The sequence below is a fragment of the Suillus subaureus genome (assembly GCF_016647635.1).
Source record: "Suillus subaureus strain MN1 chromosome Unknown BJ212scaffold_64, whole genome shotgun sequence".
Lineage (NCBI taxonomy): Eukaryota > Fungi > Basidiomycota > Agaricomycetes > Boletales > Suillaceae > Suillus > Suillus subaureus.
Window position 1 is genome coordinate 41,045 of NW_024538620.1, and position 13,030 is coordinate 54,074.

The following is a 13,030-nucleotide window of genomic DNA, read 5'->3' on the forward strand; positions in this document are numbered from 1 at the left end:
ATGTTGTTACTGCAAAGGCGATATCAGGACATGTGCTCGTCGCCACATACATCAATGAGCCGATGGCTCGTTGATAAGGTATGTCTCACATGGCGGCTAGCTCTGCATGCATTCCAGGGGACTGATCTATGGACAGGGAGGTGGCCAGTTCCATGGGGGTCTGGATGGTCTTAGCGTCCCCCAGATGAAAACGCTCAATGATTGTGTCGACGTAGGCCTTTTGAGAAAGGGTAATGGTGTGTCCCACTCTATCTCTTGTTACCTTTAGCCCTAATAACCATGATAGCTTGCCCAGGTTGGATATCTTGAAGAATTCACCAAGTTTTGACTTGAATCAGAGAATGTGGGACTTGTGATTGGCAGTGATGGCCATGTCATCAACCGACACGGTGATGACGATGTGCTCTTTGGGGGTATGTTTGAAATATACCACTTGATCGACCTGGGAGCAGCTAAAACCCATCTTCAGAAATGCTCCAGCTAGTTCCTCTGCCCACTCAAAACCTGCCTGCTTCAAGCCAGGCAAGCTGTGCTTTAGCTTTAGTACCTTTCTCTCCTGACTGTCCTTCAGATATCCTGGTGGCGCCCTCATATACAGTGGCTCAAAAAACTGTCCACATGTTTTTGCATTTTTTACTATTTACAATATTGTGTGAGAATACATAAAGACCTCAGTGACATGCTGATACCATATTGTAGTGCTGCTTCAGGGCTTTGGATTGAGCACCACATTGTGAGAATCAGAGGAGATATGGTGGAGATACAAGGCTTACAAAATCATGACTCATGTGGACAGTTTTTTGAGCACATATTAAAACTATATAAATCATCATTTATGACACCATAGCAATCATGCCACCATTAAATAAATTATAAAGTGGTGTCATTATGTCATTTTAAAACCATATCTAACTATACAAACCAAAAATTTCCATATGTCATGGTTATATTTACCATGAAAGCCACTCCCCCTGCTCAAAGGGATAATATCCTCTCTCTTTCCTATTCTGGCCTCTCTGCTTGTCAAATTTCCTCTAGAACTGGAGTATCCAAGTCCACTGTGGCCAAGTTCATCAAAGAAAGTCACACAGACAAGGAAAACTTCTGTGAAGGGTGTCCATCCAAGCTCACCTCTACTGATAGGAGGGCCATTATTCAACATATCACTACAGGAAAGGCTGATAATGCTGTCCAGGTCACCTATTACATCAATTCCACCATCACATTCCCTGTCTCTTCACACACTGTGAGAAACATTCTCAAGACAGCTCATCTCAGGTCAGTAACAAGGAAGAAAAGGCTCTCCTCTCTATCACACATATGCAGAGAGGACTAGCACCCTTCTTTTTTCACATATATACCTTGCCATCTGACCCAATCCTATTTATTGTGGTCTTATATGATCATATAACATGCTTCCAGTCCATGTAATCCAATTCTGATGGGCTAATGCAAAGGTCAGTCATCTCTGTTTATGTGTGATAGAGAGGAGAGCCTTTTCTTCCTTGTTACTGACCTGAGATGAGCTGTCTTGAGAATGTTTCTCACAGTGTGTGAAGAGACAGGGAATGTGATGGTGGAATTGATGTAATAGGTGACCTGGACAGCATTATCAGCCTTTCCTGTAGTGATATGTTGAATAATGGCCCTCCTATCAGTAGAGGTGAGCTTGGATGGACACCCTTCACAGAAGTTTTCCTTGTCTGTGTGACTTTCTTTGATGAACTTGGCCATAGTGGACTTGCATACTCCAGTTCTAGAGGAAATTTGGTGAGCAGAGAGGCCAGCATAAGACAGAGAGAGAATATTATCTCTTTGAGCAGAGGAGATGGCTTTCATGGTGATTATGACTATGATACATGAGATATTCTGGTTTATATAGTTGGATATAGTCATAAAATAACATAATGACACCACTTCATAATTTATATAATAGTGGCATGATTTTTGTGGTGTCATAAATAATGATTTATATAGTTTTAATATACACTCAAAAAACTGTCTACATGAGTCATCATTTTATAAGCCTTATGTCTCCACCATATCTCCACCGATTCCCACGGTGTAGGGCTCAAATGAAAGCCCTGAAGCCATACTACAATGTGGTATAAGCATGTCCTTGATGCATTTGTTCGTTCTCACACAATATTATAGATAGTGAAAAATGTCAAAACATACGAATGGTTTTTTGAGCCACTGTACATAAGACCCTTAAGTAGTAGGACAGCAGTGTGAGTAACACAACTTGGCTAGATACTTGGTAAAGTACCTAGCCAATATGTTGGGTCTAAAGTGCTGTACCTAGCTGCTATTCAACCCACAAGGGTTTCTGTACTAGACTCAGAGCTCAGAGAGGAGAAGAAATCATCATAAAACTGCTAGTCTCAGACTACAGGTAAAGAGTGAAAGGTAAGAGGTGATGCTTATATAAGCTGCAAAAATGCAAACATAAGCTAAAGAAAGTGGGGGTAGGTAAAGGTAATGAAAGTAAGTAAATCTAAGCCCAAAGAAAACTTGACTGTCACAGCAGTATCAGAGACCAAACCAACATAAACTTGCTCCTTACCTCCTGGGGCCTGCCTGTTCAGGGCCAAAGAGCCAGCTGGTTACCAAAATTAATAACAAACATGTTAAAAACAGCACACAAATATAAAGTAAGCTTTACCTGTAAAACTATCAGAACAACTTAAGCTCCAGATGCCTGCATGATGCCACCTTGGTACCCCACCAAAAACATACCACAAGGCGAAGGACAGTTGCTTAAGATCTACACACAAAGTTGAATCAATAAAAGACCTCCATGCAACAGCAGCAAGACTGACAAATGCTGGCACTCACTCTACAATGGCAACATGCATCCATGATGCCTGTGTCAAGAACAGACTAGTAGGCTGCAAGAACCCAAATAGATGCGCCCAGACCACACAACACATCCTAAACAACATAAACCCACTATTTAACCCTAACACATAGAAGACTCAAGAAGAACACACAGATGAGGACTCACCAATGGGGGAAAATCCTTTTTGACCCCTCTGTCACATCAAAGAACCACTTATCTGAATGTTTCCAAATATTCACTCACCCTGAATGCCTCATCCAAATACCCACATGCCACCTCTGCACCCCAATAGCAGGTTGTGACACATTGAGAGAGCAACTGATTATTGTAGAGAATGAGATTCCTCCAGGCATAGATCATGCATATTTCAACTCACTGTTAAGAACCATGCTCAAGGGAGAGAGACTGACTTAGAGGGGCTTGGCCTTAGCTCATATGCTGTGCCCCTTACCCAAGTATGTGCCCTTCATTTCAGAGGAAGTCTGATGAAGGTCTGATGAAGTCCAAAGGACTTCCAGAGGAGCACAGGAAATGTCCAGAGGAGTGCAGGAGAGTTCTGGAGGAATGCAGGAAGTGCTCAGGACAGTTCCCACTGCAAGGTAATACTTCTACAGAAAACAGGATGGAACAATAGGAGGTCTGGAGGTCTGGAGTATGGAGGACAGGAGGACTGAAGGTCCAGAGGTCCAGAGTATGGAGAACAGAAGGACTGAAGGTCTGGAGGTCCAGAGGACAGGATGTCCGAGGGTTAGGAGGGTGGGACGTCTGAAGGTATGGAGGGCAGAACATCCAAAGGACAGGACACCTGGAGGTGCACAGGACAGGATGTCCGGGGGTCCAGAAGGAATAGGGGCTACATCAGACTTTGTCCGATGTAGAAGCAAACAGAGGTAGACTACCCTTAGGTAGAGTCAGAGAGACAGGAAGTGGACTAAGTCTGGAGAGAGGGTAAGTGCCGGAAAGGCAAGACTCCAGCCTAGGGAAGCAATCCCTAGACTTGGGACAGAGACATAGGGGACAAATCCGAAGGTCCAGAATTCTGGCCTAGGGAAACCATCCCTAGGCCTTATGGAAAAAGACGAGACTCAGATGGACTGAAGTCCAGAAGATGATTGGGCAGATCTAAGGTGATGAGGACAGATCTAAGATGATATTCAGACTGAGGACTCTACAGGAGTTATACAGGGGTTATATACTAGAGGATATCCGAGAGGATCAGTAAGCAATGGAGTAAGGCTATGTACGAGCATGTGGAAACACATTGGTAAGTAAGACAGAACATAACTACATGAACTTGGAGATGAAGATTCATACAAGGATCAATCAGCAAGACAGAGACAGAGATAACTAAGAACCAGTGTGACGATCATGTTCAGGCTGGCCTGCTAGGACCCCATTCTGCAATCCCTAGCCAGTCCACACATCTCCTACCAATCTCTGACATTTTCCTGCCATCTCTGCATCTCTGACACATCAGACCCACTTGGAGATCTTGTGCACTCATCCTACCATGTCCAGTCTAGTCCTGCTTAACCCCACTGGTGCATAGTCAGTTATTTCCTATTACTGATTGAGTAGACAGTGTTATGACATGGATTCCCACTGGCTGCAGTACCTCATGGCCTTTTACCTACATATCATCAGACCCACATTTTTGCTACTGCTTTCACCTATGGACTTTGGATTTTCACATAGCTAGTTATATATGGTTGGGCAACCAGAATTACAACCACCACTTAGTAGGAGGGAGAAATCCCCAATACTGGTCACCACATACCTGTCCTTAGAGTTACCCTTGCCAATATACCTGTTTACCCGCTCTCCTTGACCCAACATGAGTGTCACTCATTCATCTGATGTTCCCTAGCATCTCCAAGCTAGTCCTGACACATTTTCTCCCTTTCCCTTACTCTCCTGCCATCTCCACATCTCTGCACCTGCGGACCCGATTTCCTGTGCATCAGATTTCATCCCATACCTTCAGACTTGATCTCTGACCTTCAGACTTTTGACCCTTTGCATAGTACTAATTATTGGACTTGACTAGACAGCAGATCCCTCAGGTCAAATGTTCTTGCTTGCAAGTGTAGCAGCTAGGCAGGATTAGTAGACATATATTGGCTAAGTATTCTAACAACTATCTAGCCAAGTTGTGTTATCCACACCAGAAAGGCAGAGATGCCTGAATGGGGATAGGCGCAGGATCTCAGACAGAGGGTGGGAATAGGTCTGGAGATAGTAACAGTTAATATCTGGAGGTCTGGAGATCTGGGGATCTGGAAGGCAGGGTGGAAACAGGACTAAGATATGTGAGGTGGTGGATGTAGTCCAGATGTCTTGCTGGACAGAATGTGCATAGGGTGGGTGTATGGATCAGGCTAGTAGTAAAGATCTGGAGGTCCAGAGCTCAGGGGTAATTCCATAGCAGATCTAATCCTGCTTAGATATGGAGCACACAGTGGAAGGGGATCTGGGAATGAGTTGGATATGGGGTCCAGAAATAGGTCCAGAATGTGTGGGAATATGATGGGATCTATGTCTGGCATATGGGATATGACACTCACAATGATTGGTATAGCACATGACTCACTATCTATGATCATCCTGCAAAATGCACCAGAAGTGTGACACTTTCCTGCACTACACAACACATTCCTGCACACATGCTTAGCACACTCTTCCCATGCTCAGTTGCCTCATGTCACACAGCATCCTGGAGCCTTCATTCATCATCTAACTAGTCCCCTAGTAAGTCCCTTCTTGTTTATTCTCATTATCAGACTATTTCTAGGCATCGTATGATATCTTATTTTGTCATGGACCCTTACTTTACATCATTTACATACATAGAGCGCTCCCTATTCACTTCTGAGCCCTGGGAGTGTGCCTAGGCACAGCTTACCTGTTGCCTAGGAAAGTTTTCATCTAGAATAAGCAACCACCATCATGTCACTTAGCATCTAGTAGTCAGAATCTATCATCTTCAGCCAGCATGCATTAGTCGTCACCCTAGCCCTCAGCAGCAAGTCTATCATCATCAGTCTCCATTCAGCAGCCTTAGTTCACATCCTCACAACTTCTACCAGTCTTTATACATCCATGCACCACATGCGCCTTATTCCCACACCTTGTGCCACTTTGTGCTCTGTATTCCCCTGTGTGCTTTTAGCACACTTCACTAGAATTGATCTGGCATCACTTCATGGTTATTTGCTTTCCTTGCTTCCCCTAAGGATTGAACATATCACCTGGCACACTTCAACCAACATCTAGAGAGTTAGTAGCCTTTCTCTCACCCTAGTGTGAGAGCCCTCTTTCTTTCTTTTGCTCTGCAAGCCAGCAGAGTAGTTGAACCTTCACTGTGTATACTGATGGATCCTGTACCAACAACAGCAAGCAGAACATGGCTTGCAGTGGAGGAATCTTGATTGGAGAGAATCACCCACTAAACAAAGCAATTAGTATTCCAGGTATAAACCACTCAAACCAAATAAGTGAACTCACAGCAGTACTGGTAGCACTACAGTCAGTCAGCCCAATGACCCTGCTGAAAATCATTACAGATCCAAAATATGTAATAAATGGTCTAACTACTCACCTAAAAGATTAGGAAGATGTGGGATGGATAGGCACTGACAATGCAAATCTATTCCAAGCCACCACATACTACCTGTGACAATGCCCAGCACCCACCACATTTCAATGGACTAAAGGTCATGATGGTCACCTTGGCAATGAACAAGCAGACCAGCTGGCACTTACTGGAGTACTCCAAACAACCACAGACACCATCAACACCTATGTGTTGAGGAACATCGACATCCAGGGTGCCAAACTAACAAAGATTACTCAAAAACTAGCGTATAAAGCAATCATGAGTAAGACACACCTCAAATATAAGAGAATGACACTATCCCTACTTGACATCACTAGATTTGCTGTCAAATTGGTATCATCCTTCCTGGAATGGATGCTGTGATCTGGCAAAACTGCAGAAACAAAGACATCTCTAAAAAAATACGAATGTTCATCTACAAAACACTTAGTGCTGCCTATTGAATAGGCAAATTTTGGGCATTGATCCCTACATATGAACATAGAGCAATGTGCCAACACTGTCTGGGCAAAACAGAGTCCATGGAGCATATCCTAGCACAATGCGATGACCCTGCAAGAAAGATCATTTGGGACCTAGCTAAGCAACTATGGCTGACAAAACACAGACCTTGGCCAATACCTCACATAGGCTTAATTCTTGGATGTGGATCAATCTCCATCCTGAGCACACCACAAAATGATAACACACCTCATCAGCAAGACACCTCATCGAAGAAAGGTGCATTGCACCTCCTGAAAATATTACTATCTGAATTGGCCTACCTAATCTGGACCTTAAGATGTGAGAGGGTAATATGAGAAACAACTCACACTGAAGAACACATAATGAAATGATGGGTGAATACCATTGAACATTAACTACAGCTAGACCAAGCAATAGCATACAAGACCAGAAGAGACACTAAAATGACAATAAGAGTTAGGAACACATGGTCTGATACCATCAATGACTCATCACAACATCAACACCCCCAAGACAATTGGGTAACCAACCCTGAGGTTTTAGTAGGTATCAAACTACCCAAGCCCTCACAGACCATGAGAACCAGGTAGTATTAGAGTCCCACACTACTTCACAGATGTGTAGTGTTGCCACAAGGCAAAGTGAACTGAAATGAAGCATCACTTTGTTATGACCTTGAAAATCAAGGTAGAACAAACCAAAGTACATTGAAGTCAGACCAAGTGATGAGCCAATTGGATTCTTGCTAGATTGTACCTTGTAGTTCAATAGATATGAAGTAGCTATGTACTAGTATCAATACACAACACATGTAGATATGCTACCTGTGTTGGCTTTGCATTTCTTCATTGCAGTGCCAGTGGATCTACCAGTACCAGTACCAGCCTTCTGTTTCCTAGTAGTATTTGGTGCTGGATTCTGAGTAGTTGGCATGGTCAGGTGGTTAATGGTTGCTGCTGTGATGTTGTTGAAAGGTTGTAGACCTGGGTGTGCAACTTGGAGACCATAGTTAACTGCTGCAGGGCCAGGGTATAAGTTTTGATGACTTGGGTGAGGATGTGTGAAGGCATGCAACTGCAACAGGGCATTTGTGACAGGCAATGGGACATACTGTAAGTTTTTAAGAGTAGTATCTGGTGCACTGTTTGCAAGTCCATAGGGCTGATGAGAATAGAATGCAGCAGTGGTCTGTTGTGGCACCATAGTACTAGTACTGGGGCTTGGGGCACTGTTCCAACTCATTTTCAATGTGAATTCATGAGCAATCAATACTTATATGGTGGCACACCTGAAATCAGTTGCCAGTCTGAGGAGGCAGCAACATTCAATGGTAGTGGTAAGGAATCAAATTGGACAGCATTTGTTATGATCAAGCTAAGTCTGCAACAAGCAAACAAAGTGAGTGAGTAATGTAGAACTTGGATTGGGGCTCACACCAAGCCTGCTGCAACCAGCAAGTGTTTAATGGTTCAAGTTCACAGCAATCAATCTAGCTGTGAGGGCTACAATTGATTATCAATGATTACAATGGTGGAGTCATTAACCATTCTCTTTTAAAGGCTAAGGATGTTAGCAATGATGAGCTCCAATGAAGGTACTTTAAGAAAGAGGAGCGCTTGCTTAGGGCTCAAAGGGTAAGACAGTATGAACCAAGTAGATTCAAGTTAGGGAATACAAGTGCTACCCAAGGGGTATATATACTGTTGGAAGGGATAAGGGCAGGTCTGCTGTATTAGTGGTAAGGGTAGAGGGTGAATGAGTCACAATGAGTCAGGATACCAAAGTAAGTAGAAAGTACCAGTTGACTGGTAAGGGTAAAGGGGACATGAGTCATAGTGAGTCATGACAAGTCAGAATACCATAGTAAGTAAGATGTACCAGTTGGGCAATAAGGGCATAGGGTCAGTGAGTCATTAGACAAACTGAAAATAAGATACAACTGACAGAATGGTCGGTGGAATGATCAAGAGAAAGAGATAGAACAATCAAGAAAAGGAAAAAGGGGCAATCACCTGAAGAGGAGGGGGGTCCAGTGAGGACATAAGGGAGGAAAATGAATAGGGGCCAAACAAGCAGATGTTATTGTAACAGCATTAGAGGTGCAGCCCACTAGCACAACATGAAGCTGAGTTCTGTTAGTGAAAACATGCAGTACCACACAGGATTGTGACAACTTGAAGACTTCTGAACACATTTGCAGCTTCATACATTTGAGCACACACAAGTACTACTGTGAGGTATCACACTGTCACATCATATCTAAACGATCACTGACAAATCCAATGTAGATAAAGTACCTCATTGATTTTTCTGAATGAGGTGGATTGAACTGCCTCAAATTCGAACCCAAGCGAACTTACCTCGAAATCACCTCACTTCAACAGCAACACTACAGATGTGAAGTGTGCATAAGAGCACTTTTCCTCAGACAATACTTACTAGTAAGTATTGCTATAAGCATTTACATAGGGCCAGATGGTGTCAGTTGCTGTGTAATAAACTCGCTTCTCCAAAAAAAAAAAAGGAAGCAGCTCGTGACTAATACGTAGAGTGTATTTGTCAGCATCAAGAGATGTCCAGAACTGGCCAAGGTTGCCTTCAATGTAGTGCTCAGAAGTTCAGAATGAAGGCAGCAATTGACAGTACCCGGGCACTCAACATTACGCCGGACCCGTTACTTAATACCGTGACGTGTTCTCGAAGTTTTTACCACCTTTCTCACTACATACGTCCTCCTAGCTAGGCACATTTATCAAGTGATAACATTTCGAGCTTCCTACTAATCCCTCGGCGCTTGATATGCTCTTCCTCCCAACGCCAACTCGACACGCCCGTCTCAGGGCATCAGAGTATCACGATGAACTAGTACCTCTGAAGGTCATATCGCATTTTGCCCATATACAACACCAGCTGATCTGATTTGTTATCGACGCAAGTACTTATTTCGATGTGTCTTTATCCTTCTCGGCTCTGCTAAATACTTTTTTTTACCCCTCCCAGTGCAGGACAAACTTGTGACTTGGACAAGGGTACGTCATCAGTACTTCTAACTTATATTGGGATACGGCCACGTATATTATCACGCGTTTATCTGAGCTACAGCGTCATCGCCTGCAAGGATCTTCGGAACGAATGTTTGTTTCTAGAGCTCCTTGCAGTTGGCAACGTGGCGTCGCCGCTGTCCAAACTCGCACTTTAAACATTTACTCTTCCTTATGCAATGCACCTGGTATCCACTGCTACTTATGCTTATTCCTTGGGGCAGTGCCTGATATCAGACGTTCACCAGAGTTGAAGTGATCATTATAGTTGGTGTCGCCGCACTTCGAGCAGATCAGAGATGCATTTCACTCTATGTTCGTACCTTGGTTAGATGACACAATGCACATACTGATCACATATCCTTGACAGTTCTACACCATGTTTTTCACCCTTCCCGGTGCAGTAGACATGCACCACCATTGCCACATATGCGTCACTTGGGACTCGTAGATCTATGCGATCCCCCGATATTGGGCACAACCTGAATAGTAATTCCTTTGGGCTGCATCCGATATCGGGCGTTCATCGGGGTCGCAGTGCCACCACCTGTAACTGTCACTGCACTTCGACCAGATCACAGAGATACTCTTCACTCTAGGTTCGTGCCTTAGTCGAATAACACAATACACGCACTAACCGCGTATCCTTCGTAGTTCTGCGTTCCTAATCTTTCACCTCTTCTGGCGCGGGAGAAAAATACCACTGGTATGACCAAAATAAGCATAATCAGTCTACGAAGGACTTGTTACAGACCTACGCGGTACTCCCGATATTGAATCTTCCCAATGCTACTGCCTTTGGCAGTCTTATATCGGGCATTCATCGGAATCTTAGCATCACTGCCTCCAATAATCTCCAGGAACTCATTCAAGGGATCCTCGCTGTTGGCGGCGCTGCGGTTCGAGCAGATCGCAGAGACATTCTTCCAAGCCTCGCTCTCTCGGTTCGTACCTTGGCTTATTTAAATGATCGTTCGGGCACTGTTGATGTTCTCCCAGAATATTTCAATATTCCTTTCGATAGTGTCTGGAATCGGAGTCGCAGCGTCATCACCTACCGGATGCTGCGTTTTGAACAGCTTGCAGAGTTGCTCTTTACTAGCGCTCTACAGGTCTGAACCCTAGCTCGGTCGTTCGGACGCTGTTAAGGAACCCTATGCAAGACATGGTTAACTTAGTACCTGGATATGATAGTTGTGGTAGGCTGCTACCTGCGATAGTTCTTATACTGGTACTAAGCACAACCCTAAAAACATGTTATCCCTTCTCTCCTTGCCTGATGAAGCAAGGGTAAGTAGGACCCCAGTTGTTGCATTATTGATACGGTTCGTGCACTCTTTCCTAGTTCTGCTCTCAACCATAAGTTGACTTCCATTCACAGTAGATCTACCATTAATGACAGGACCGGGTGACGCCTGCTAACGTTCGTCTTCGCTTGTCTACTGCTACTCGACTCCAGATTGCTCATTCATCCCTGCAGCATGATAACCATTAGCGAATACAGCCAGTCAGAATTCGCGCTCAAGGATCCAGCAGTCATGACACAACTTGAGGCCTCGTTTTTCTGTGGTCGCCGCTTCGTCGTGATAGAACGCAGCGATGCCATTGAAGAACGGGTTCTCTTTTGTGGATACAATACTATGCACAATGTATTTCGATAGCTCGATACTTCTGAGGCCTAACTTGTGCAACTTGCTCTAGTATTGAAGGTCGTCATGCGCGCAGTCTTCGATATGTACAGGTCGTGTCAGACACGGCACGCTGGAGAAGTTTTATGTTCGCATGAAGCCTAGTTAGATTTCAACTACGTCACCCTTCAATAATAATTCCCTTTTTGGGACTGAGGCGACCATACTCGCGTACCATCCCTCCTTTGAATCTCCACACTTTGATCTGCACCACCGAGGTAAGTATTTCCGCTGTGCACGCTGACGTCCTTTCACGATAATTTACCCTCTAGACCGTCTATATAACTCAATAAGACCTCAAATCATGTGCAACAGAGATCAAGACACCATCACCATTTCAGCTTGCTCGTGCGATTCGGGCGGCGACATCTCAAAAGACCCAATGGAAGCTGGTGCCTACGCACCTTACGGAAGGACCGAAAGTCAGCCACTAGATCTTCCTGACGAGTGGAAGCTGCCATCCGAGCCCGTCGCTCGGTTTTGTTTCACCCAATTTTACTTAATCACCCTCGGAAAGCCTGATCTCGAGGAATTGTGGCAGGATGTGAGCCAATGGAACGGCGTGAATAAGCGTATTGTACGCTCGGATGATCCGGTTGCTCGTCAATTCATTGTGAGTTCACTGTTAACCCCTATTCTATCTAGCAAGAATGAGCCTCCGCTTTTTGCATAGACGATCCTCATCGTCCTCGTGTATGGAGCATGCATGTTGATAATACAACATGGTATCACAATAGCGGACCGCACATGTATGTCTCCATTTCCCGCATGTAAATTATTGAATCATCATATACGTATCTTTTCTGCATGCCTTGATACAGGGCTTCGCATGTATTCTGGTGACGGGAACAATGCAGTGGAGCCACCCTCCCACTTGAGACTAACTCCCATCCTCACCCAGAAAACTGCTAGGTGAATTAAATGTCAGGAATATCTCTCTTGAGTTTGTCCATGCCTTTGTCTGACTTCTGTGATGGGAAGCGCGAGTTGGAGTCTGAAGTTCGCAAAACGAGGAGCTCTGAGGTTATTAAGGAGGGTATGAAGACCCGACTACTCACTCCACAGCAACAGTGTGTCGCAGCATGAAAACCAATGTCTGCATCGCTCGGATAGAGATGACAGCAGGCATGGAGGGGCTTTTGTATGAGGTAATGTCAGATGGGAGACAGCTATTGAACTCGGATGATTTGATTTCTCACCCAGTCAGTGCAGTAATGTCGCCTGACCGAGCAATGATCTTCTGTAAGAGCCCGAGTGCATTTGCTTCATCTTGTCGTAGATTACGAGATGGACACCGAAAATACGAAACGAATATGCAATGTCTTCTTGCAACGTCGTGACCCGCGTAGACGCCAATTGGAGTTTCTCTCGTGCGTTT

General features: G+C 44.4%; 2 protein-coding genes across 2 annotated transcripts; both read left to right on the forward strand.

Moving 5' to 3' along the window:
* Window positions 1-10,419: 10,419 nt before the first annotated feature.
* On the forward strand, window positions 10,420-11,082 carry BJ212DRAFT_1486924 (uncharacterized protein; the record flags this gene model as incomplete). The annotated part of the gene is made up of 4 exons (XM_041341191.1): window positions 10,420-10,453; window positions 10,503-10,563; window positions 10,619-10,670; window positions 10,717-11,082. The coding sequence occupies 4 exons, from the start codon at window positions 10,420-10,422 to the stop codon at window positions 11,080-11,082; spliced, it is 513 nt and encodes a 170-aa protein (XP_041186661.1).
* A 774-nt stretch (window positions 11,083-11,856) lies between these two features.
* Window positions 11,857-12,882, forward strand: BJ212DRAFT_1591102 (uncharacterized protein). The gene is made up of 6 exons (XM_041342508.1): window positions 11,857-11,870; window positions 11,925-12,265; window positions 12,326-12,401; window positions 12,474-12,564; window positions 12,597-12,800; window positions 12,865-12,882. The coding sequence occupies exons 2-5, from the start codon at window positions 11,957-11,959 to the stop codon at window positions 12,736-12,738; spliced, it is 618 nt and encodes a 205-aa protein (XP_041186662.1). The 5' UTR covers window positions 11,857-11,870; window positions 11,925-11,956; the 3' UTR covers window positions 12,739-12,800; window positions 12,865-12,882.
* Window positions 12,883-13,030: the final 148 nt, after the last annotated feature.

Bases quoted from the DNA above. Each gene is read 5' to 3' on its own strand.
- BJ212DRAFT_1591102 (XM_041342508.1), top strand. From the start codon at position 11,957: ATGTGCAACAGAGATCAAGACACCATCACCATTTCAGCTTGCTCGTGC. The intron at 12,266-12,325 runs GTGAGTTCACTG...CTTTTTGCATAG, and splicing joins CGGTTGCTCGTCAATTCATT to ACGATCCTCATCGTCCTCGT. The intron at 12,402-12,473 runs GTATGTCTCCAT...GCCTTGATACAG, and splicing joins CACAATAGCGGACCGCACAT to GGCTTCGCATGTATTCTGGT.